The 27624-nt window shown below is 37.3% G+C and overlaps 1 protein-coding gene across 8 annotated transcripts in view; it reads left to right on the top strand.

Annotated features, from left to right (window-relative positions):
* KDM4C (lysine demethylase 4C) overlaps positions 1–27624 on the top strand; it is a 484233-nt gene that overhangs the window by 390851 nt on the left and 65758 nt on the right. For all 8 annotated transcript variants that reach the window (XM_021006278.2, XM_021006277.2, XM_021006274.2 and 5 more), the window contains one exon: positions 9297–9482. In XM_021006278.2, the coding sequence (XP_020861937.2) occupies positions 9297–9482 (186 nt within the window). The remainder of the gene's footprint in view (positions 1–9296; positions 9483–27624) is intronic.

The raw sequence follows: 27624 nt of genomic DNA, 5'->3' as shown, positions 1-27624 counted from the left end.
AGCTCTATGCATTGATCTAATCAGTGGAAAGGGGAATTAGAAGTATGACACTCCCTCTGGGATCACTCTAATTACAGATAGAAATCACTGATTCCTGAAAGTACTCCCAGAGTTTAACCCTTGAAGCAGTTGTTAGAAATGCCACTGCGACCTCCAGCCCAGAAATTGTCTAATTCTTGTAACTAGTCCCAATACGTTGTGTGATCTGATGTTGTCCTTGATTAGGTAGGTTGTTTGCAATAGTTTATGCCTTCTTTTGATTGATTCTCTAACTCAAAGAGGTGTCCTCATCTGATAAAGGTATAAGGGTATAGACAGTCATGTTAGTTATATTAATTGAACTTCAGAAGAGTGAAACACTCCTCTTAAATGTGAAGTAAGGTTGTGTTTAGGGTGTCCAGCTCCAACAATGTGATTGTAATCAATAGCAGCATAGACATGAAGCAGAAATTCAATATGAAAAATAAAATAATGAAGTTGGGCAGCTTTTCCACCATCATGCTTTAAAATTTCAGGTGGATGGAAAAATTTCCCCAGTGATTTTTCTGTTCATAAACACAAGTAAAACAATGTAACAGTGTTCTCGTAATAGTTTGCATGAAAAACTATCCATTAATTTGTTACCTCTCACACCTATGATGTGAACTGGCTTGCCTACAGTTTTGTTCTAGAGTCCTTTTGTTTATTTTTTCTTATGTAACATTTAGTCACTACCAAGAAGGATTCTCCATCCATGTTTTTAATAAATCACAGGTTTATTCTGCAAGTCATCTCTGCCAAAATCTCCCTTCTCCATCTTCTAGCTGTGCTGAGCTCATCTTATTGGCCTTTCCTCCTGTCACTTGCTCTCTGACTTGTTTCTAGTTTTCTCACTCGAAGCTGAGTGAATTCTAGCCCAATGTAAAATTTTAAGATAAATGGCTTGTGACACATATCATAAATAAAGGTCCAATTCAACACCATGTGCATCATGAGCCATTTATTTTTAATGCTTTGAGCTTGAAATGTTGAAATAATTTTTTGGGGGAGGGCACAGAGGACTTCCTCTTATGAGTGGTTGTAGAAATATACAGAACTGTACTTTACAATGTAATTTCATGTTGTTTGTTTGTATTTTGGTCACACCCTTAGACTACAGAGACCAGAAAAATTTTGTCTTCATCTCTTGAAACCCCTAGCTGTCTTCTGGGCTCACCTCAGGTGCCTTTTCCTGGTTCCCTCTATTGTTAGTGTCTCACTCCATTTCCTTTCTCTCTCTCTCTCTCTCTCTCTCTCTCTCTCTCTCTCTCTCTCTCTCTCTCTCTCTCTCTCTCTCTCTCTCTCTCTCCCTCTCTCTCCCCCATCACTACATTTTTTACACACACACACACACACACACACACACAATTTTTACACATATGTGACCTTGTATCCTTGTAGGTAGATGTCACTTATTCTAGGCTTCTAGGTGGTACTGGGGGCCCGGAATCAGGTCAACCTGAGTTCACATCTGGTCTCAGACACTTCAGAGCTATGTGCCTCTGGGCACATCATTTCACTTCTGTTTGTCTCAGTTTCTTCAGCTGTAAAATGAGGATGATAATAAGCACCTGCCTCCTAGGGTTGTTGTGAATGTTGAGTAAGTTGATCTGTTCAAAGTGTTTTGTCAACCTTAAAGCACTGTACAAGTGCCAGCTCTTATCAAAAAGAAATTAAGCTATTTGCTCATTAGATGACGAGGATATAAGGAAGCAAAGTGACACAGTCTTTGTGTCAGAGCAATTACAGGTAGGGAAAATATGAAATATATAGTGATTTATGTATGTGTAGTTGTATATATATATGTATGTAGGTATTGGTTAGCACTTGTGATTTCATCAGAGTGGGGAAGGAAACTTCCCTTCACCAATGCAAAACAATAATTCCTTCTTAATGTATTATCTTACCTGGAGCACTGAAAAGTTCATTGTTGCCAGCAAGGTTGCATGCAGTAATTTAAAAGTATGAGTGGCCTATTTGAAGTAATTTATTTAAAAACAAACCAGTAGTCGCACAAAATACCAAAAACAACAACAATATATTACAAAATAGACTTTAAAAATCAAATAAACAACAAAGCAACTGCCTTCAGACCTTCCTGGCGCAACATTTTTTAGTGCTCTCTACAGCAGCCATGCTGTGCATTCAAGGAACCTGAAACCTGGTGATTCACAGATTGTCTGTACCAGCTACTTCATTAGCTCTTGTATCCATTGGTAGCCATAATAGCCAATGCCATGGGAATAAGTCTGGAAATCTACAGTCCCCTGAGTCAACACAGTGCTGTATAAATCATACTTGCCAAGGAATCCTCACAGCACTTGACTTTGGAAGAATAGGTGGGAGAGAAAAAAAAAAGGTCTGTGGTCTTTTAACTTTGGAGGCTCTCGGAATAGCAGACATGTTTGAAGGCTTTTCTGCTCAAACTTCCTCGTGGAAATGGTGAAAAAAAGGTTCCTATTTTATTGTTGGGAAACCTGAGATGAGAGTCCATGCAACATAGCCTCAAATATGCATTATAAATCTTATTTATTATTAATTGATATTTGTATTTATCTTGAATTTCTTTCTCATAGCCTATTTCCTCAGTGTCATTCTTTTTTACATTAGATAGTAAAGCCATTCAAGCTAAAGGTCTCTAACAGTTAATGGCAAAGGATAGAAAACATCTATTGCCATGTCCTCCCTTCCTATGTTTCACTGGTATATGCTACTATAAAGAGAAAAGCATGTTACTCACTGAAATATGCCCCTTAAAATGCAACCTTCGATGTTCATCAGCATGCTTCCACACTGCTTTACTAGTTTTTCAGGACCCTGCTTCCCTGAGCTAAATTGTTATATTACAAAGCTTTCCTCATCCCTCCCACCTCCTCTCTTGTCCATCCAAAAGTTTTGGGAGAGTAAGAGTACTTTCTCATCCCCCAAAAGGTAAGGAGTCTCCTGACTTAGTAGGAAAAATTATTAGCCAGACAATGAGTTGAGCATGCAATGAATGCCACTCTGAAAAAAAAAATCGTGCAGCAAATTTGAGATGGTATTCAGATTCCTTTACCGACAGAATCCTTGCTCCTTTATGGAATTATATAATTTCATTGTGAATCAGTTCTGTAAGAGAGACAGTAAGATTGTCGTTTCTTCTCTTTTGTCTAAAATTCTTCAAACATTCAATACTATGTCTTTTTTAGTGTTTTAAAAATGATAATTCCTATATATATGCAGAATATTCAAAAGAATGATGTTAGGTATTTCATTTACAAATAGTCTCTTTTCATATGGTTGGTTTAGAGTTGCCAAGATCTTGGCTTCACTCTATTTCTGCCCTTTGGCCTTTTTCTAGCATGTAAAAGATGAATTTCTAGGAGGCATTTTCTCTTCCTTCTCTCAGGTTTTCACTGAAGTCACTCTCCATTCTTCTCTTCTTCCTTCAAGAATGGTTTGCTGTTTAGGACAGCTGGATCCTTAAGAACAAATGAACTCAAGCTAGAACAGAGAATCCAAGATCCAGAGATTATTGTGGATAATTCTTTCAGAGATGAATTCCACAGAAGATATATTGGGACATTCCTGAGCAGGCATCAGAGTAACGGGAGAGAAAGAAAAGGAGAGAATTATTATGACTAGAATTCATGGAAAGCGAATTCTTTATCACATTAGGGATTTGAATCTACTGCCTGACTTTAAGAACTCACTAGGTTCAATTGAGTTTTGAAGACATACTTTCACAAAGTCCCATAGCTGGGCTTCTTCTTACTTTTTAGCACCATTCTGAGCAGACTTCCCAGATCTTCCCTACTCGTTTCACGACCTAGTAACACCCATTTGTTCCCTTCAGTTCGAATTGGCTAAAGTAACTGCTTAAACAAGAGCAGTGCATGAGTGGTCAAGTGAACTTTGCAAGGGAAGATCAGGGTATGGTTTCTTATGGACATCGTGAATGTCTTAGGGCATGTACAATTCACTTGAAAACAAGTGAATCTTTAATAGTAACATCCGGGGAGGTAATGGGTAAGTAATATAGTCATATATGTTTATAATTGCTGGCTAGGACATGTGAGTGTTTTTTTTTCCCCCCATGTTCATAGGCTAACAGATTTAGAGCTTGAAGGCCACTTAAACATCATCTGGTACAAAACCTTCATATTGAAGAAGAGGATACTGAGCCCTAGGGGGGCTAGGTATCTTGTCCAAAGTCACAAAATTAGAAAACAGCAGAGCTGGAATGAAAGAATCCAGTATTCTTTCTGCTGTACTAGACTTCTTGATTTAGGTTTGTTTCATTAAATAATAACCTAGTCCTTTGGTTGCCATGTATTGAAGCCAGTTGTGTTTAGCTATTTCAAAATTCCAAGTTGTTACCTGCTCTGTTAATGAAGCCTCTTAGGGTAGAGGTACTCCAGAAGCATTAACAAAGGGCTAACAGCTATGAATATTGGACATCCAATAATTTCTGTGCACATTGGCCATTGACCGTGTTCTTAGGCACTTGTCAGAATGTACCCCAGGCTCTTGTGTTCTTTGCCCGAAGGCCATAAGTGAAGTTCACATTAGGCTTTACTACTTTAAAACTCTGAGAGGAAAATTAAGATTGAAAGGACTTACTTTTGTTACTTATTCAGGTCAGTGAAATCTTGCAGTTCCCTATAGCTACACCATCCTTTCTTTGTATTGAAAGGTAAAAAGTGTAGGTTGATAAAGATTCCTGTCGATAGTAACAGTTGCCATCTCTACCAATTTCCCTTTGGGAATTAGGGAATTTCTGACAGTTATTACCTGTGTTACCATAGGCAGGTCATTTAATTTCCATGCCTCAGTTTCTTCTTCTGCAGAATGAGGATATCAATACTTGTACTACCTAACTTACAAGGTTGTTGTGAGGAGAATATAAATCCTAAAATACTGTATCAGTATGAGTTATTATTATTACTGCTACAATATCTTCACCTAAAAATCACTTCCAGTTAGTGTTTATTCCTTTCTCTGTCCCTTTCTTGCATAAATTCCTATGGAAAAGCTTTATAGCTTTTCCTTCTCTATTTTCCCTTCTCTGTTCTGTGATGATCTTTTAAAACTTGCTGTTCTGTGCCTCACCTATTTGTTTGTGTTCTGTTACAGATCATTGACATATAAGGGAAAAAATTCGTTCATGAAACACACAAGGTTAGAAAATTGGATTGCAGTTGGCATAGCAGTACAAACATTATCTAGCCATCCCTTCCACTAACATGTTTAAATAACAGTCACGATATATTATGTGAATTTTTAAGGTAAAAATACAGCAGTTGCAGATACTTTTTAAATTACTGCTGGTTTGGATATTAAACAATGGGCCTGATCATCCTGTTTGTCCATAGTTAACCCATCCCTATTCTATAGTTTGGACAGGTAGGTAGTGCTGTGGATAGAGTGGATAGAGTTCCAGGCCTAGAGTCCGGAAGACTTATCTTCATGAGTTCAAATTCCTTCCCTCAGTACCAGCCAGTAGTTAATTTCCCAACTTCCCATCTCAATCTTCACTTATCCAGAAAAGTTATAAAATCTGAGATTCTGTCGAAGTTCTGAATTATAGTGCACTTCTTATAATTTCATAAGTCAGATTGATCTATTATGAATTTTAATAGTAACAATATTATTACAATGTACATTTTGTGCTGTTAGAGAAAGTGAGTGTAAATACAACCCTAAAATGTCAACAAAAATTATGGATCTCCATTCTGAAGATATCTAATGTGCTATGAAATTTGTCTCACCTGCCAAAATAAGCATTGTTTTTTCTCTTTTCTTTTCATGTTTGCTTTAAATATTCAGTTAGTGTTATATTTTTTTTTCTGTAGGCATATGTAATATTTCTACTAACGGAGTACAATTATATCTATAATATTTTGTTGTCATTCTTATAATTTTATTTTTTGCTGCATTTAAATGTGTAATGGCTATCTTTTTGTTTTTACAACACTTTGATTTCTCAATATATCCCTCTAGACAGACAGGCAGCGCGCACACACACACACACACACACACACACACACACGTATTCCTTCTAGCAAGTAATTTTTAAAAAGGAAAAATAAATAGTTCATCAGAACTAAACAACATATCAGTTAAGGATGACACTGTATTCCAAGCTCCACATTGATAGATCCCCACTTCTGCAAAGAAGGCAGGGAGGTACATTCACAGATTACTTTTTGAGGGGCAGCTAGGTGGCGTATTGGATAAAGCACTGGCCCTAAAGTCAGGAGGACCTAAGTTGAAATCTGGCCTCAGACCAAACACTTGACACTTACTAGCTGTGCGACCCCAGGCAAATCACTTAACCCCAATTGCCTTGAAAAAAAAATTGCTTTTTGACAGCCTGCTTATTATAATTTCAAAGCATTTAATTTCAACATTTTTGTTCTTCAATTTATATTTTGGTGGTAGTATATTGTTACCCTGTTTTTCCTTACTTCGCATCAGTTTGTGTGTCTTCCCTTGCTTCTTTGATTCTTCATATTGTATAATATTTAGCCTTTCCCCAGTTGTGATGGGCATTTACTTTGTTTCTGATGCTGCTAAAAATATTTTATTGTTTGTGAGACCTTTATTTTTCATCATTGTCTTCCTTGAAGAATACGCCTAATAAAGGGTTTGAATATTTTAATCTATTTTTTTAGCATAATTCTACTTTTTAGAATGCTTGAATCAGTGCACAGTTCCACTAATATGTATCTTTCCATAAACCTTTCTTGCCACAAGCCTTCCAACACTGATTATCCCTATATTTTGTCATCATAGCCAAGTTGTTGGGTATGAGGTGACTCTTCAAAGTTGTTTTATAGATCAGTAATATATAAAACTGTCTTATATTTCTGTTCCAAATTCCATATTTTACAAATGAGGAAATTGAGGCCCAAAGTGAATGCATTTTCTTCTACTTTCATTTAATAGCATCTCTAGTTTTCTTCAAAGTATATCTTGGCGACAACCTCTTCAAAAGATTTCTCTTTCTGTTGTTCAAGCGTTTTCTCTCTTCAAGTTACTTTGTACTGAACTTTGAATTTTTTTTTTGTATTTATTTATGCTATATGCATATTGTATCCCCAGCCCACCACAGAATGTGAGCTCAAGGACAGTTTTATTTTTATTTTGAATCTAGGTACTAAATAAACATTGAACTGATTCAATTAAGATTTGCCCAAGGTCTCACAAATTAAGTAAATAGCAAAGACAGGATCTGAACCTAAGTCTTTTGAATTGAAATACAAGCTTTTTTCTACAACATTATGCTATGCTTAATTATTTACTTCATCAATTCATATTTGAGAGATAATTGTAAATATATATTCTCAGTAGTGTTATCATGTTTTCTGGTATAACCCAGTGGTACAACATTCGTTCAGCTGTCTTACCATTTATATAGCAAATATTACCTGCACTTCTAGAAACTCATTGGTCATTTTTTATGTACTTGTGATTATTTTGAGTCATTCAGATTAATCTAGTATGTATCTGGAGTAAAATCATCTTCCTGTGTGTGTTATGAAGTTTTTTGTTTCTATTTCTACCAACATATAGATATATTTCTTCTCTTCTCCACTCCCCCACAATGGTGCCTGTTTTTGTTCTTTGTCATTATAGTCCAAGTCCTGTCTTTAAAAACTGCTATCCAAAGGAAACTTCTCCCTTTTAAAAGATGCATTAACTCTTCTGGGTAATTAATGTTACTGCCTTGACAAAGATTATTGACTCAAATGACTTTTTTCTTGGAGGTGGTGGTAGGTTTCAAGGGAGAAAAGCAGTTCATCTACCATTTGATCAGCATGTGCTTCTCCTCCCCTCCCCCCAGGAGTTGTTCATAACAGGATGTTCAAACATATATGTTTTAAAGAGCTTTATGGGTTATATAGATACGGAGCTAGGTTAGTAGGTGGCACAGTGGATGGAGTGCTGAACATGGAGTCAAGAAGACCTGAATGCAATTTAGCTTTAGGTACTTATTTGCTCTGTGACCTTGGACAATTCACTTAACATCTGTTTGCCTCAGTTTTTGCAACCATAAAATGAAGACAATAATAGTGCCTACCTCACCAAGTTGTTGTGAGAATAAAATGAGATACTTGTAATATGTTGAGCACAGTGCGTGGTATGCTGTAGGTGCTGTTTAAATGTGATTACGATTTTTATAGTTCAACCCCCTCATTTTATAAGTAACAAAACTGAAGCCCAGAGATATGAAATGACTTATTGGAGGTCATGTAGGTAGTAAGTGCTAGAGCTAAGATGGGAACTCAAGTGCTTCTATTCCAAATCCAGCCTTCTTTCCATTTCACCACACTTCTTAGTCATTTCTCTTGTTTTATTGGGTACTAATGTAGTTCTACAGAATACTAACCCTCTAGTTTTCATTTACAAAGCTTCCATAACATAAAACTGTTGGATTTTCTCTGACTCTCATAAGAAATGTGCTGACATGCTATAGGACTAATTGTCTGCAAGTTAATTTTGGAATTGTGATAATCATTATTACTGTTTTTATTTTCATTCTAGCTTCCTTGGGCACGGCCAGCTACAAATATTCGGCAAAATTATGCCGTTTGGGGTGCTTTTCAATTTACTCACTTCAGGAAGCAGGTTTTCATGTTAGGCACTTTGGGTTCAGATTTGGATTATTAAATACTTGAGTCTCAGTTGCCACATTAGACCATTTAACATTTGGAATTTCCTTGTAAAGAAAATAAAATTTTAAAAATCCCCAGCTGTCTGTATGTTCTTACAGTATTTTTGAAGTGTTCCCTTAGGTTTTAAAGTGTTTGTTCCTACACCCCTGGCACATTTCTTGGTATAAAAACCTGATGGTTAAACGAAGATGGACTTGACATTCTAGGCTGATTCATAGAAATGTGTTTGGGGTTCATTCCTATATTGTGTAACTAGGCAAGTGTGGTCAGGTATGCTTGGCCTTCACCACCACCAGAAGTATTTAAATATTTAATATATATTTAAATTTACTTATATTTAAATATAGTATATTATATTTAATATTTAAATATCATATATTTAAATATAGTGTGCGACTAATGTTTTCTTTAAAGCAGGCAGATCATGTTGCTACAGCTGTTTTCACTACTGTGATTCCTGGAGAGAATGGACTTTGTTGGTGTTGTAACAGACCTTTTTCTTTTTCTTTTCTTTTTTTCTTTTTTCTTTTTTTTTAAATGGCTGTTATCCCATGTTATATGGGAATCAGTGGAACTACTGTGCTTTCATTTACATCATTTTCTGTTTTGCTCTTGCAGAAATGCATCTTCTGCAGACAGAGAGTTAAAAAAGTTTCTGGGGCCTGCATCCAGTGTTCTTATGGACGCTGCCCAGCTTCCTTTCATGTAACTTGTGCCCATGCCACCGGAGTCTTGATGGAACCTGATGACTGGCCTTACGTAGTTAATATCACATGCTTTCGACACAAGATCAACCAGAATGTGGTAAGTATTTCAAGCTGAGACTTTTATGAGTTTTTAGCATTGTATCATATTGTATTTTTCCAGAATAAAAATTAAATCAAATCCCTGAAGGAAAAGCATGGTAAATATTGGGACTAAAAATGTCTCCATACTAACTCCCCAGAGACAGGTTTGTTTTCAGGTTCTCTCTGTAAGTGTCGCTCTAAGCATAGAACTCTTTTTTGCCATTTTGGGACAGAAAGAAAGCAGTGTAGCCTATCTAGTGGTGAAAAGCATTGTATTTAGATTCAGAAGGTATTGGGTCCTATCCTAGCTGTGCTACTTTTTATTCATATGGCCTTGAGCATGTCACTTTATCATTTTATGCCTCAGTTTATTCATGGATTTATTTTTCAAATAAAGGAGTTGAATTAAGTAATCTTTGAAGTCCCTTACAGTCCTGAATTCTATGTATTTATATTCTATGGTGGTGGTATATCACTGGATCTCCTGGCTGGTTCTCAGTGGTTCAGTGGCTCAACTAAACCAGTGGCTGATTTAATCATCAAAGACAAGAGCAGAATAGACAACAGTTTATATTTTTCTTTGTCCAGTTGACGTATTTACATAAATTTTTCAAAGACTAGATTCTTCAGCTAGAAATAGAAGAAATTTTCCTCCAACTCTATGTCTGAGAATCCATCCTAGTAGCCATAATCTTTGTAAGTCATTTTTTTTTAAAGTCTATTCTCTTTCACCCCGGGCCGTTGACTGCTTTTCTTATATCTTGAGTTATTGGAAAAAATATATTCTTATAGGTTATAGGAAGATATATATTCTTTTTTGGGATGATATCTCATTCTTGGCTCATAGTCTCATTTTGTATCCTCACTCCTGCTCTGATATCTGGGGCTTTGTCTTTAAAAATCCTGCTTTCCTACTTAATAATTAACTCCCATGACCTACATCTTCTCTCCACTCAGTTCCCCACAGGAAAGGTCATATCTTAGCTTTCACTATCACTCATCATTGGACAACGTCCATGCTTCTGAATTCTGTTGTTTCCCCTTTCTAATCAGAATCTTCTTCCCTTTCATTTATTCCTCTGTCACATTCTTTCTAAATCTATTCTTCATCTAAAAACACCATCCACAACTTCCATCTCTTTTGGTTCTAATCCATCACTCACGCTTTGGCCTTTCTCTCTTCACAATGTTGACTGTAGAGTTGACCAAGTCAACTGAATTCTGTCTCCTACCCTATACTCCACTCGTCCTTAACTCTGGGTCATTCCCCTCATTCTCCTTCTCTGTTCCTACCATTACTACTGAGGAAAGCCACACAGCTGTGTGAATTGTATCCACTACAGATTCACGTCATTTGACTTAAACTAGACTTTCATTGCTGTACAATAATCCCTTAATTCTTCCTTGATTAACTCTTGATTAACTGATGTCAGTGGCTGTTTCAAATCTTTTCTCACCTCAAGTTCCCTACACCACTCTTCTCTCAACAAATGTTCTAGTCTCTTACTTCATTGGAAAATCAAAAACTATCCATTGTGAGTTCCCTCATCTCTACTACTTCATACTACTACTCCTCAAAATCTGTCTACATCTTCACCTATCATTTCCTCCTTCATGCCTGTATTTGAGGACAAGATGAGAAAGAGGTGATCCTTTTCCTTGCCAGACCCTTTTTTGTGCATTTGATCATTACGTACCTCCTTGATACCTGGCTCACTGCATTCCCCTTTCCTGCCCTATCCATTATTTCTTTGTGTATAGGCAATTTCTAACTGCCTATAAAGATGCTTTGGTTTTATGCAATACTTAAAAAAACAAAGAAAAAAACAAAATTGCTTGACCCTATTATCTCTGTTAAGTTATTGTCCTATATATTACAACTAAATTCTTAGAATTATGTTCATTCCTTTCATTATTTATAATAAACTATAATCATATTATTGTTGTCACTTTCTCATCACCCAAATACTTCTCAATTGTTTGCCATTTTGGTTTCCACCACCTGACTGAAGCTGCTCCCTCCAAGGTATTTTAACAAATCAGTTTGGTTGATTTTGCTTTCTCTATCCTCTTTGACTTCTTTGAAGCTTTTGATACTGTTCATAAACCATCCTCTTGGATGTTTTCTCTTCTGCTGGCTTCTATGATAGTATGCCCTCTTTATTCTCCTTCTCCCTGTCTCATCCTGCTCTATCTTTCTTCCTTGCTGGATCATCATCCTTCTATTAAACCCTTAAAAGGGAGCCAAGCCAGCTTCCCTTCTCATTTACTCTCTTTGTCTTGGGGATTTCATCTGCTCTCAAGAATTTAAACGCTGTCTCTCTAGATGACGCTTAAATCAATATAGTCAGACCTAATATCTCTTCTAACCTCCAGTCCTGTATTAAAAACTGCCTGTTGCTATTCCTTCCAATCCCCTTTCAAATTAGGGGTTGCAAAAGAACCTGCAAAAAGAGTTGGAAAAGTTACATTTTGTTTCTAGTTGATTGTCCTAAGTTCTTATAAGAATAGAGACCATAAAAGAAGATTCTTAATCCTAGAAAATCCTAGAAAATGAATAGAACGGAAATGCTTCCTAATTTTGCTGTTCTGGAAAACAAATCAGAGGATCCTAGATTTCAGTCTAAAAGGGAACTTAGAGTAGATTTAGTCCAAGTAACTCAGTTCACACGTTTTGGGAAATCAAGGCCAAAAGAGGTTAAATTATGTGCCTAGGGTCACACAGCTAGTAAAGGACAGAGTCAGGATTTGAAGTGAAGCAAGAGATCATGGAGTCAGCAAAAGCAAGAACCATAGGCTTAGCCTGCTATTCAAGTTCAAGTTTTAAAATATAATAAGTACTTATGACCATAAAATCTAATTAAAACCAAATTTACTAAATAGGGATTAAAATGATAACTTCAAAGTTAAATAGGATAAAAGTTACTGCCCTCTACCTTCACAGTTACCAGGTCAGGGAACTGACGATAAGAGCTGAATTTGCCCAGGATCAGTGAAAATGCACAATATTCTCCTATCACCATTATATTTATATTATATTATATATTATATTATATTATATTATATTATATTATATTATATTATATTATACCTTTAGCCTGAAATGACTCCCCACCCCTTAGAGCCTTATGGGTGAAGAAAGGAGAAAGGAAAAGAGAATTACAGGGGCTTGGGTGAATAGAGGGGCTTGGGTGAAAGGGAGATAAGGAAAAATGGGTTGGTTCCTCATAGCCCATCTCATCATCAGAAGTGTGTAGACATAGTTACTCTGCCCCAGTAACAGCCTTCCTTCTGCTTCTCCACCTACTGACCACATAAAATCAGTATACTCTACCACAAGCACTTTCCTTTACTGAAAAAAAGGCTAAAACAAATGATAAGATGGGTTCTAGGCAGAAATTGGTAGTTGCCTACATACTGTAATTGGAAGGGCAGAGAAAGGGTTGCCCTTTTTACTCAAAAATCTCTTTTCTCTGTTCTCTTCTACCTTAACTCAAAGGAATCTGTCCTCTTGGAGTTTCACTTAGAGGGAATGAGACAAGAGACAGGTAATTTTTGAAGGTTGACTAAATGGTTGGAAGAAATAGGGAAGGTTAAATCATAGAATAGTGGCTGGAGGAGAGCCACTATTGTAGAGGATCCTGGAAAATCTTGGTAGCATAAAGTCAGTGAGGGCCTTAAGGAGGGGAATTCCTCAAAAAAGGGAGTGGAGGATTTACAGTGAAGTGAAGGCATGCTGAAAACAAATTGCTCATTATTCATTTTAACAGTTGGACATTAGTGTTTTTGGTAAAATGCCACGATTTCAAATATAATTAGGTTATTTATCCTCAGATTATGGTGTATTGTAGCCTTTCTTCTGTTTTAAATGCTGAGAAATATTTTGATAACTTTGAGCTGGCTGATAAGCCTTTGGTAGCTTTTTGTTCAACCGTAACCATTTTGTCTTATTGGGCTACCAGAGGGGCCAAGAGTTTTACAGAGTATTCTGTTTTTTAATTTTCTGCTCTTTCTCAATACCTGGGAGATCATACTCACAAGGGGTATGTGTGTGGGTGTGGGTGTGTATGTATATAGCAGAATATTTTCTATTATAAAGTCTTTGAAGCTTCTTGCCAGGATATTGACACTGTCTTACACAACCTGTAACTCATATGCAATAAATCCCCCCCACCCGCCAAACAAGGTCAATGATTTCCACTGATACATGAGAATGATGCTTTAATTTTGTGATTGGGGGCCTCTACATATTTGTTTGTGAATGCTACCAAAATTCATGTAATGATGTCACCAACTGTTTCAAAATGCTTTATCTTTTTCATTATTTGATCCTTCATAGTACGGAATTCATTAGAAGTTTTTTAGTTTCTTGAACACTTTTGGAACTTGAATAGTTTCTAAATACTGCAGCTTTCTTAGCATGTTCTATATTCTACATACAATATATTGGAGTAACTTTTTTTTATTTTAAAGATAGTTTCACATTATCTAGAATACAGCATTACTTTGGTTCTTTAATCCAGAAAACGAAATTATTTTTAAGGTTTTCAAATAAAAGTTTGCTTGGGATTATAGAGTCCTAAGAATTAATATAGAGTTAATATTCAAATGTTCTATAACTATTGATAATAGGATTGAACTCACCAGTAAAATGAACCAAGCAATTAATCAGCATCTTTTTGCTTCTGAGCTTTGGTATATATGATTCTGTCATTGGGAGTTACTTGGTAGTTTAATAAATGATGATGAAAAACAAAATGTTTGATTTTGATGTAACTTTTTTAAAAAGTTGCTCTCTGCCCCTTCATTTCCACCTCAGACTTAGTGTACTTTGTAAAGGATGAAAAGAAATCACAAAGTAGCTTTTTGAGGACGGGGGAAAAATTCTTAAGTAATGTTTATAAATTGGTCCTTTTAACTTTGTTAGGGGAAGGTAACTAGAATACTGTTCAGAAGTATTCATAGTGTTCACAAATGTCCACTAGAGCCATAAATAGAGATGTGAGGTGTGTATGAGTGGAAGGTGATCAAAAAGTGACCAGCTGACACAGTATGAGTACATAATCAATGGAACTCGGCACCTAGTTAGCAAAAATAATTAATTAAAATAGGAAGTTTTACTGCTAGAATTCTGGCTGTGTAGTCTTTGCCCTTCAGATTAATTCCTGCCTAACCTACCCTGATCCTTCCCCAAATGAATTTGTCTTTGAGGATGAGTTTATATGTCTGGCCCAGATGAAAAAATCACTAGATACAGTTTTGCCATCCACCTACCTTGAATGAGTTAGGGCAAATTCACTTTGGTGGCTGAATGGAGGATGGATTGGAGTGGAGAGAGATCTGCCTGCCTGAGGCAGGCAGATGTACCAGCGGGATCTTGTAGTAGTCCAAGTGCAAGTTGATGAGGGACCACACGAGGGTGGTGGCGGTGTCAAATGAGAGGATGGCTCACATAGGAGAGATGTTGCAAAGGTGAAATTGAGACGTCTTTTAACATATTCTCTCAATAGATGAATTCCCAAAAAGATCCTAGTATAGGAGAAAGATATAATTAATCCTTATTATTTTCACCTGAGGCCCAACATTTAATGCCTCTGTTTCTGTCAGGCTTGTTCTTTCACACATAGATTTCACATTATGCACGATTATTCCAATTCTCTAATTAAAACCTCTGATATTCCTGTACCTGACCATAATCTGTCATTCTGTCTCTCCCTGTACCTCACTTCTATACCTACCTGTTGAGAACTCTAATCCTTCTGCCTCTGAGGACTTTTTTGGGCTTGATACCTGCTCAGATATCACCTTCCTTCCTTTCCCTAACCTATGATAGCCAATTCAACAGTACACTGTCCTCTCAAATCTCTTGTTCTCATCCCTTAACACTGTTTATCCTTTGCCAAAACTACCCCTTGTTTACTTGTATTTCCATCTGTTTCCTTCAGTCTTACTTATGGAAAAGAGCTGGAAGAAGTCACAGCTCTGCTGACTGGATACATCATTTGTTGTTGTTCATTTGTTCAATTGTGTCTGACTCTTTGGGATTCCATGGACCATCGTACGGAGGTCCTTCTATTGTCCATTATCTCTTGAAATCTGTCCAAGCTCATGTTACTTCCATGATGCAGTGTGTTCATCTAATCCTCTGCCATCCTCTTTTCCTTTTTCCATCCATCTTTCTCAACATCAGGGTTTTTTCCAGTGAGTCGTTTTCTTATTATGTGGCTAAAGTATTTAAGCTTCAGCTTCAGTACTTGTCCTTCCAATTAATAGTCTGAATTAATTAAGTATTGACTGATTTGGTCTCCCTGATGTCCAAGAGACTCTCAAAAGACTTCTCTAGGCAGGGTGGAGCCAAGATGGCAGAGTAAAAGCAGTGACTTGCTTGAACTCTCCCCCAGACCCCTCCAAATAACCTGTAAAAAATGAACCTAAAGAAATTCTATAGCAGCAGAACCCACCAAAAGGCAAAGTGAAACAAATTTCCAGCCCAAGACAACCTGGATGGTTGATTGGAAAGGTCTATTGCACTGGGTAGGGAGAAGAGCGCAGTTCGTCATGGGCCATGCAGGCTGTGGAGATAAACACCAGGCCTCAGTGAACCTGGAGCAGTCCTCAGGGGATTGAATCAAGGGGAGCTGTGGTGGTTTCCAGACTTCTCAACCCACAAACACCAAAGACAGCTTAGAAGATCAATAGGAAAGCTCTGTCCGACCGAGGTGATAGAGGAGCTTGGTCTGGCCCCAGTCCCAGTGCAGCCCCAGGGTGGCGGCTGCTTCCAGAGTTCCCAGCCTACAGTTGGAGGGGGAATCATGTGGCTGATCAGAGGGGGACTGCAGGGATATCTTTGCTGGTGCTGAGACAGGATTCTCTTGGTTTGTCTGTGCTTGGATCTGGGTCATGGTTCTGGGTGGTGGTCATCTTGGGATGAGGAGGAGCACTTGCATGGTGGTCCTTATGGTGGTGGTGAAGAGAAAATCCTCCTCATAGTTCCAAGGCAGAAAAAAGTGCTTGTGGTCCCTCATAGACCAGAGCACAGGCCAGGAAAGGTTTAGTAAACACCTCGCCCTTGATCATACCACCTTGGAAGAACTGAAAATTTTCAGGTCCCTAGAAGTATCTTTGAAAACAGCTGCACAAAACCCCCAAAGCTTGGGACCTACATTCTCCACATTGGAAGCAGACCCCTGCCTTAACAAAGAGTTTATAACTCAAGTAATTGGCTGGGCTCATGAGCAAACAGCACCGAAAAAAAAAGTCAAACCATAGAATCTTTCTTTGGTGACAAAGAAGATTGAAACATACAACAAGAAGACAACAAAGTCAAAGTTCTTACATCCAAAGCCTCCAAGAAAAATATGAATTGGTCCCAAGCCATGGAAGAGTTCAAAAAGGATTTTGAGAAGTAAGAGAAGTAGAGGAAAAACTGGGAAGAGAAATGAGAATGATATATGAAAATCATGAAAAACAAGTCAACAGCTTGCTAAAGGAGACCCCAAAAAATACTGAAGAAAATGACACCTTAAAAAATAGCCTAATCCAAATGGCAAAAGAGGTCCAAAAAGCCAATGAGGAAAAGAATGCCTTCAAAAGCAGAATTGGCCAAATGGAAAAGGAAGCCCAAAACTCACTGAAGAAAATACTTCTTTAAAAATTAGAATGCAGCAAATAGAGGCTAATGACTTCATGAGAAATCAAGAAATTGTAAAACAAAACCCCCAAAATGAAAAAAAAAATAGAAGACAGTATGAAATATCTCATTTGGAAAACAACTGACCTGGAAAATAGATCCAGGAGAGATAATTTTAAAATTATTGGACTACCTGAAAGCCATGATCAAAAAAGAGCCTAGATATCATCTTTCAAGAAATTATCAAGGAAAACTGCCCTGACATTCTAGAACCAGAGGGTTAAATAGAAATTGAAAGAATACACTGATTACCTCCAGAAAGAGATGCCCAAAGGAAAACTCCTAAGAATATTATAGCCAAATTCCAGAGTTACCAGGTCAAAGAGAAGATATTGGAAGCAGCCAGAAAGAAACAATTCAAGTGTTGTGGAAACACAATCAGGATAACACAAGATTTAACAGCTACTACATTAAGGGAGAGGAGGGCTTGGAATATAATATTCTGGAGGGGAAATGAACTAGGATTACAGCCAAGAATTACCTACCCAGCAAAACTGAGTGTAGTATTTCAGGAGAAAAACTGGACATTCAATGAAATAGAGGTCTTTCAAGTTTCTTGATGAAAAGACCAAAGCTGAATAGAAAATTTGACTTTCAAATAAAAGACTCAAGAGAAGCATAAAAAGGTGAATTAAACAGGACAAGAAATAATAAGGGACTTATTAAAGTTGAACTGTTTACATTACTGCATGGAAAGATGATATTTGTAACTCATGAGGCCTTTGTCAGTATTAGGGTAGTTGAAGGGGGAAAAATAGATAAATAGAGGGCACAAGGTGAGTTGAAGATGAAGGGGAGATATCTAAAAAATAAAATTAAGGGGTGAGAGAAGATTATACTGGGAGAAGGAGAGAGGGAGACATAGAATGGGGGTAAATTATCCCATATAAAACAGACAAGAAAAAGCTTGTGCTGTGAAGGGGAAGTGGGAGAAGGTGAGAGGGAATGAGTGAATCTTATTCTCATCGGAATTGACTTAAGGAGGGAATAACATACACACTCAGTGGGTATGGAAATCTATCTTACCCTACAGGAAAGTAGAAGGGAAGGAGACAAGAGAGTGAGGGGATGATAGAAGGGAGAGAAGATTGGGGGAGAGGGTTTGAAAAATTAAAAAAATATTAATAAAAAATCTAGTCTCAGACACTTACTAGTTATGTGACCCTGGGCAAATTACTTAACCCTATTGGCCTCAATTTCCTTATATGTAAAATGAGCTGGAGAAGGAAATGGAAAACCACTTTAGTGTCTTTGCCAAGAAAACCCCTAATGGGGTCACAAAGAGTTGGACATGACTGAAATGACTATTACAGTTTTTTTCATAATAAATATTATGAATGATTTTTTAAAAAAAAGACTTCTCTAGTACCACAATTTGAAAGCATAGATTCTGTGATGCTCAGCTTTCCTTGTAGTCCAATTCTCTCAGCTCTACATCACTACTGGAAAAACCATAGTTTTGACTATATGGACTTTAGTTGGCTAGGTGATGTCTCTGCCTTTTAGTATACTGTCCAGATTTGCAAAATATTTCCTTGCAATGAGCAAATGTCTTTTAATTTCATGGCTACAGTTGCTATCTTCAGTGATCTTTGAGCCCAAGAATATAAAATCTGACTTTGCTTCCATTCCTTCTCCCTCTGTTTGTGAGGAAGTGACAGGGCCATTCATCATCATCTTAGTTTTTAAAATATTGTTTCAAGATAACTTAGGCACTCTCCTCTTTCACCCTCATCGAGAGGCTTCTTAATTCTTCTTTACTTTCTGCTGTCAGACTGGTAGTGTCTGCATATATGTATGGGGGCATGTCTATTCTGCCCTGATTTTGCCAATTGTAGGGTGGAAAACCTTTGAGAGGATACTGAGATACTGAAGAAAGAGGGACTTATGGCAGCTTGATCATAATTGGGTAAGTTTACTCATGAGACTAGACCTAGGCAGTGACAGGACAGAATGGTGGATCCCTGCTCCCCAGCCCCACCCCCAAGCCAGGCCAGTTACTGTATAGCAACAGAACTAACAAGGCATAGTGCTAGGGGTGGCCCAGAGTCATGCGCTAGTTATACAATGGGGTAGTTGGAGCTTCTTTTGCTTGTTCAAGGTAGTTTATGTTAACTGTGGAGTCATAGGTCACATTCTCACACTCTGGCTCCTATTGTACAATACCTGAGGTTTTTTAATATTTCTCCTGGCACCTTATTTCTGGCTTTTGATTTATTTAGCTTGGCCTTTCACATGATGTATTCTGCATATAAATTAGAGTGACAAAATACAGCTCTGTTGTACTCCTTTCCCAATCTTAAAACAGTCAGTTGTTCTGTGTTCAGTTCTAACTGTTGCTTCTTGGCACACATATAGGCTTCTCAAGAGACAAATAGGATGATCTGGTACTCCCATTTCTTTGAGTACTTGCCACGTTTTGTTGTGATCCACACAGTCAAAGGCTTTAGTGTAGTCAATGAAGCAGGAGTAGATGTTTTTCTGAAACTTCCTTGTTTTCTCCATAATCCAATGAATGTTGGCAATTTGGTCTCTAGTTCCTTTGCCTCTTTGAAAACCAACCTACTCTTCTGGCATTTCTCAGTATGTTGTCTAACTTCAACTGGGTCCTCACTGGAATAAGGCAATCCTTTTATTCCTCCCTAATTGATTTACTGTATTACTCCTTACAAAACATTTTCTAAACTTTCTCTTCCCTCTTGAGGCCCTCACCTTTTACTTTATTGAAAAAGCTGAGTTCATTGTATATGAATTTCCTCTTCCCCCTCTCTTAATCTCAAAAACCTCCCTGTCCCCCACCTTCTCCTCCTTACCTCCAATTTCAGATAATAAGGCAGCTGTTCTCCTTCCCAAGGTCAGTGTCTTTACCTATTAGCCACTAGATGGCACAGTGAATAGACCACTGGACCTGGAGTCAGGGATATGTGAGTTTAAATCCAGGTTTAGACAGTCACCAGTTTTGTTATCCTGAACAAGTCACTTAACCTGTTGGCCCCAGATTTTTCATCTGTAAAATAAGGATAGCTCCTAAGGTATGCCAGCATCGTTTTAAGGGTAAAATGAAAAAATATTTGGAAATATTGTGTGTATACGGTGCTAGTTATTATTCTTATGTTACCTCAATCCCAATCCCTCATGTCTTTTCCATATTGCAGCCTCAATTATCCCCTCTTTCCTCTCTTTGTTTATTTCCTTCTGCATTGCCTTCAAATATACCAAATTCTGCCTCATCTTAAAAAAAAAGTCTTCACTAGATCCCACCCACTCAATTAAGCTTTCCTATATTTCTCCTCCCATTCTCAGCCAAACTTCTAGAAAAAAGCTGCTCATATTTACTGTCTTTATTTCCTCTCTTTCCCCTCACTCCTCATTTCGGTTTTTAACCTCTTCTCTCAACTAAAACTGTTCTTTCCAAATTTATCAGAGATTTCTTAATTGCCAAATCTGATGATATTTTCTCAGTCTTTATTGTTGTCTGCTATATTTGTCACTGTTGACCACAATACCCTCTCTTCCCTGGGGTTTTGTGACAATATTCTCTCCTGATGCTCCTTTTACCTCTCTGACCTTCTTTGTTGGTTCATCATCCACATCACCTCCACCTCCCCCAACTCTTCTCCAAGCTTCTGTCCTTGACTTTTTATGTTTCTATCTAAATCTCTCTGCTAGTGATATCATCTCTGTGCTGGTAACTCCCTGATCTATATATCCAGCCACAGTCTCTTCCTGGACTTCAATCCATCATCACCAATTACCAATTTGAAATTTAAAACTAGATGTTTCAGAGATATCTCAAACTCAACAGAGCTAAAATAAAACTCATTATCCCAACCCCAAGTCTCCCTTCTTCAAAACTTTCCATTTCTGTCAGAGGTAACACCATCTTTCTTATCTTTTTAAGGTTTATAATCTTGGAATTAAACCCAATTCCTTATTCTCTCTCACCTCACACATCCAAGCAGCTGTCAAATCCTGCTATTTCTACCTTCACTACATTTTTCAGATCTGACCCCTCCTTTCTACTCACAGTTTAGTTCAGGCCCTAATAATTTCTTATCTAGATTATTACAAAAGTATCCTAATTGGTATCCCCGTTTCAAATATCTCTTCAATCTAGCCCAACCTATACACTGCTTTCAAATTGATTTTTCCTTAAGCCATGTTACCTCCCTTCTCATTCAAGTCCAGTAGTTACCTATTGCTTTGTGTATCAAATATAAACTCCTTTGTCTAGTTTTTAAAGGCCTTTGCAACCTATTTCCAACATATCTTTCCAATCCCACTGAACACTGCTCCCCCTTCATATTGTTATCTAGGCAAATTGGCCTTCTCTTTGTTCTTTATTCGCGATAGTCCCTCTCCCAGCCTTTGTACTGGCTGATCTCAATGGTTGGAATGTTCTCTTGCTCCTGCAACCTACCCCTTCTTCCCAACTAACTCCTTTCTTCCTTCAGGAGGCTGGTAAAATGCCACCTTCTACATGAAGCCTTCCTTGTTCCCCTCAGTTGCTCATGCCTTTCTTTTCAAACTACCTTGTATTTAACTCATTCATATGTATGCTTTTTATCTTTATTTGTACATATTTATATGTGTGCTTGTCTCTCTTGTCAAAATGTAGGTTTCTTGCAAGTAAGTATTGTTTCTTTCATTGGATTCATAGCCTCAACACCTAGCACAGTGCCTGACACATAGTGGGCACTTAATAAATATTTTATTTATTGATTGATAGATATGCTTCAATTGTACGATTTCCAGCCACTATCCAGTGTAGTTGTGGTGACTAATATATAGTTCCATTCATACATATCCATAATCCACTTTTTATGTCAGGTGTTGAACATTTGTAAGAGACAAAATGGATCTTTTCAAAAAGAAACCAACTGTATAACAATCAAAATAGTCTTGAAACTTAAGCCCTCGGAACCATATTTGTGCCCTAGAAGTAGGTAATCCATGAATTGCCCAAAGCAGATTTTATAGTGTAATCTTTTCAGCTATAACCACTAGAGGGAGATCTAATATTTTATACCAAACTTGGTCTGACTTGCTTTTGAAAAGGACATTAATAAAGGATATCTATTGAAGATCCAAATGATGGTGTGAACATATTGTAGAAGCCACAAAAATTCTTCTACCACCTTTCTGTTGTTACTTTTGAAAGCACGTATAACTTCTAAGACACACATGAAGTACATTTTTTCTCTGAATCTATTACTGCAATAGAATATGGCCTTTGGGGAATTTATTTTAGGTGAGGGTCATATCCTCTGTAAATCTCTATCTGAATTGTGTGTATCAGGGAGAAAAAAGCTTTTCTCTTTGCCTTATAAATTATTTTATCCTTTAAAAAAATGTCCATTCTGGCTAGTATTAACCTCAGTTCAAATTATTTCTCTTGTTCTTCTCGTCCCCAGTAGAACATCAGGTCCCATTAATATATCCCACTAGAGGGAATCATTACTGGGTGAAAGATAGTGGATTGATTACTTCACATTCCCTTTCCCCATTGCTTTCTCCTCTCAGGAGGGGCCTTACTTGGTTCATTGATGCTCAGAACATTTTTCCTTTCTGCTGTTTAGTTAGATCCCACTTCTTTCTGCATTTGTTTTATCCTGACTTCTCTACCTAATTTTAGTAGCCCTGGCATACTGAGCAACCAAACTCCACCTGCTTATCTTTAAATCCCAGACAAGCTCTTTTTCTTTACCTGAGAGGCAACAAAATGTAATATAAACAATCCTGGCTTCCAAGTAAGACATGAATTTAAGCCCTAGCTGTACCACTTATTAGCTCTGGGACATTTGGCAAGTCACTTAACATCTCTGAGCCCTAGTTGCCTCAACTGTACAGCTGGCTTACTTGTGTATATACTCAAAGAATTATTTTCAGAATTGAATAAAATTATGAACAGGAAACTGTTTGTAGCCACAATTTCCTCATTCATAAGATAAGAGCATTAGATTAGACAATCTCTAAGGTTCCTTTCAGCTCTGATTCCTAAGACTATATATTTTTTTTGTTTTGTTTTATTTTTTGCTTTTAGGCAATTGGGGTTAAGTGACTTGCCCAGGGTCACATAGCTAGGAAATATCAAGTGTTTGGTCTGAGGCCGGATTTGAACTCAGGTCCTGACTTCAGGGCCGGTGCTCTATCCGCTGCACCACCTAGCTGCCCCTAAGACTATATTTTTTAAAAAGCTATTAGCAAGTTAAAAAGTTCTGAGCAGCCAGAATAGATGTCACCAAGTCATTGCATTAAATCTCTTGACCTTTACTCATTGGACAACTCCTCCAGCCCCTATTTGGAAACTATCTAGTCTTGTTTTAAACTCAGCTTTAAGTTGGCTTTTCTGATTTTCAAACCCGCAAGGAATCTTGAAGCAGCACATTAGAAGTTGGAAATAGGAAGGCTAAAGATGGGGATTGGAGTTTAAAGAGTTTTCACCAGCAGCAGGAGTTAATGAATTTTGATCATTTGTGTAGTGCCTACAATGTGTGACACACTTTATGCTAGGAATACAAAGACAAAAGTGAGAGAGTTCTTACAGGAGACAAGCAATAGTGTCTGCAGTGAGGAAGTCAGGAAAAAGTGACTCTAGAGCTGAGAACTTTGCAAAAATCTAGGAATTTGAAGAGGTAAAGTGAGGAGGGAGTACATTCTATGTGTAGGGGGATCGACTGTACAAAGGCACAAAGACTCAAGACAGTACTGTGTATGAGGAAGAGCAAGTAGACCAGTTTTTCTAGAAAAAACAGTACAGGAAGAGCAATAATGTGTAATAAGTTTGGAAAGGTATGCCATGCCACAGCCAGACTGTGATTGTGAATGACATTAAATAACAAACAAGGGTATTTGTATTTTACCCTAGAAACAATAGGGAGTCATTGGAAATTTTTGAGCATAAGAGGGACAAGTCAAAGCTGTACTTTAGGAATATTGCTTTGGAAGTGGTGTGGAACAAGGACTAGAGAGGAGAGAGAATGGATGCAGAGAGACCAGTTAGGAAGCTATTTCAGAATCCACATGAGAAGTGAGGGAGGCTTGAGCTAGGGTGGTTGTAGTGTGGGTAAAAGAATAGGGACAGGTTCCAGAGATCTTGAGGATCTAGGATCTATAAAGGCTTGGCGGTTAATTGGGTATAGAATTGAGGAGAGGGCAAGGAAGATAGAGGATGACTCTGAAATTACAAACATGAGTAACTGAAAGGATGGTAATATCTGACGTAAGTAGAGAAATTATGAAGTGGCAAGTGGGTAAGGTTAGAGTTTTAGGGGGGGAAAACAATGAGTTGTATTTTGAACATGTTAAATTTAAGTGCCTGCAATGGGAAAAGTCCAGTAGTTATTGGAATGGAAGTATATAGCTTAGGAAAGAGTTAGGCTGTACTTAATAGCCTGTCAGGGAAGGGACCCCCCACCAGCTTCACATACCCTCCCCCCCCAAAAAAAAAGAAATCTTCACTATCAGAATCTAGAGGGATATAACAACAAAAGTCCAGCTGTCTGTGGCTATTTAACACAGTACAGTTCACCTCAGGAATTCCTGAGAGTATCACCAGATTATGTCTAACATACAGCAATAATGGATGTTCATAATGCTGCCCTTGAGTCACCGAGAAAATGTTAAATTAGCAATATATTCTCTCTATTAAGAGTTCAGAGAATTTAGAAAGCATGCAATGTAGAAGGGATTTGGGAGAAGGGAGTTTATTACAGTGCAATAAGTGACAGATTTGGGGGCAGCTAGGTGGCACAGTAGATAAAGCACCAGCCCTGGATTCAGGAGGGACCTGAGTTCAAATGCGGCCTCAGACACATTACACTTACTAGCTGTGTGACCCTGGGCAAGTCACTTAACCCCATTGCCTAGCTGTAAAAAAAAAAATTGACAGATTTAGAATCAGAGGACATGGGTTCAAATTTTAGCTTTGCTCCTTCCTCTGTTTGTGACCTCAGTTAAGTCACTTAACCTCTTTGGCCCTTGGTTTGTAAAATGAGGAAATCAAAACCTATGACTTCTAAGGTTCTTTCTGGCTCTAAATTTGTGATCTTATAGTCGTCAAATATTGCTTTAAAAATAGCAAAAGAAGTTACATTGAAAGGATTAACCTTCTTTAACCTCTCCTCTGTAAAGTGGAATTTACCAATACTTGCACTACCCACTTCACAGGATTGTTATGAAGAAAGTACTTCATAAACTTTTAAAGCATTTTATGTATGTGAGCTCTTATCATTACTGTCATCTGCCATGTTGTCTTACACAAAATATCTTCATCACCAAATGATAGGAAATAAGTGGTTCAACTCATGCAACAGAAGAAAAGAGAAGGTGGACTCAGAATTGAACGCCATTGACAACATTCTTTAAACAGTGACTGTCTCACATACAGGAGTAAGATGAAACAACACATTTTCCCACATGAAACAGTACAGTCCAGGTTGTCTTACCTTCTTCTTGGAAGATGGTATGTCAATGTGAACACTTCAGTTAAGGACTTTATAGAAGTGGAGGGGTTTGTGATTGTGCAAGTCTCTGGAAATCACTGTACAGAGACCTTTTGTTGATTAGGTGCAACAAGTTCTCATGCTGTTCAGGTGCTTTACTATATGTATTCACTGTGCTAACTCAGGTAAGGTCTTTTTTTCCACAGTGTAACCCACATTTAAAAAAAAAACTTTAAAAGGAAAACTATCTACTTGGAAAGTAGATTCATAAATACTAATTAAATTTACATTAAGTATTTGACAATTAACTGCAATTAAGAAGAATAACACCTCTTAGGTTATAATCAATGCAAAACATATAGTCATTTTTCAGTATTATTTATTAGGATATATTTTGTAGAAGAGAGAGAAAACAATTATAAGATGATTTTCTCTTTTTTTTAAAAGGTAAAATAATTATTAACATGATATTACAATAATCAGAAAGCATATCCAAAGAACCATACGTGTTTAATTTTATCAAACCATACATACAGGCACAACATATTACTAGTAACAGTGATATGAACTCATAGCTAAGCAATGAGAGACAGAACATTTTATATAGTAGAAGGAGTTCTGGATTGGTCTTCAGGAGACCTGACTTCCAGTTGTACGTGTGTCATTAATTCTCTTTTGAACGTGTTAAATTTGAGATACCTACAATGGGAAAGGTGCAAAAGGCAGTTGCTGATGTGAGAGTATATACCTCAGAAAAGACAGTAGGGCTGGATAAAAGTAGTATCTAACAGCCTGATTGTCAGGAAAGACATTCACTGCCATCAGCTTCCTGCCTCCTCCTTACCTCCATCCTCCAAAAAGAAAGACCATCCCACTATAAAAATCCAGGGGGAGAATAACAAAAGTCCAGCTGTCTGGGGCTGTATTTAACACAGTACAACCCACCTCGGGAACCGCTGAGGGCATCACTGGATTATGTACAACATAAAACAGTAATGGATGTTCATAATACTGCCCCTGAGTCATCAAGAAAATGTTAAATTACCAATATATTGTCTATTAAGAAGTCAGAGAATTTAGTAAGGATACTTTATAGAAAGGACCTTCTAATTTACTGTATGACCTTGAGATAGTCACTTAACTCCTCTAGACCTAGTTTGCTCAATCATAAAAGAAGCACTTAGATTTATATCACCTCTCTGATCTCTGCTAGCAATCTGTGATTCTATCTTTTGTTATCTCTTCCTTCTTTAGATTCTTCCTCTCTTTTGGAGCTCTTATCCAGTTGTGCCATGATTTTAGTTAAATAAAAGCTCTGCATCTTGGCACCAGTTCTAGGCTTTATAATACAAATAGGATCATCAAAATACAGATAGTCAGCATCATATTCCTTAACTGAAAACTCCAAGTTTATGTATACCCCTCAAGAAGTGTGATATTTGAACCACCAGAAAGTCAGCTTGACTCATGAAGGTTACACTGGGAGGTGGAGCCAGAGTAGGGAAGGATTATACAGGACAACTAATGCAATGAATTACCCCAGTTACTGAGGTGCTACAAGAATCAAAGCTTCCCTTCTTCTAGTCTTATGCATTAAACCACTTCTGGTATTATATTTTACCATAAGTAGGTTTTATTCTCATAAGAAAAATGTATTGCTAGTTTTTGCATTTCATAAGATCAGTATTCCTCTGTTTACATGACTCTCATGCTTATTAGCAATATTTTCTGTGCTGTTGTTATTGTTGTTGTTAATGCAAGCTCTCCTATTCCATGACCACTACTTAAGAAAATTAAGTGGCCCTATATTCCAATTTTTAACATTAGTATTGCAGTGAAGCACTATGAACATGATAGAGATAGAAATCAGACACGTCAACCAAGGTACAATAAGCAAAGAGTATTTGACATTTCAATATCTTATAAAGTATAAGGGGCAAAATTTTATTATTCCCTTACGTAGGGAAATCAATAGTTAGATAGCATAGTAATAATGAAGTTCATAGATACTGACAAAATATAAT

The sequence above is a fragment of the Phascolarctos cinereus genome, unplaced genomic scaffold (genome assembly GCF_003287225.1).
Source record: "Phascolarctos cinereus isolate Bilbo 61053 unplaced genomic scaffold, phaCin_HiC Scaffold_4;HRSCAF=312, whole genome shotgun sequence".
Classification (NCBI taxonomy): domain Eukaryota; kingdom Metazoa; phylum Chordata; class Mammalia; order Diprotodontia; family Phascolarctidae; genus Phascolarctos; species Phascolarctos cinereus.
This window is presented reverse-complemented; position numbering and strand designations above follow the sequence as displayed.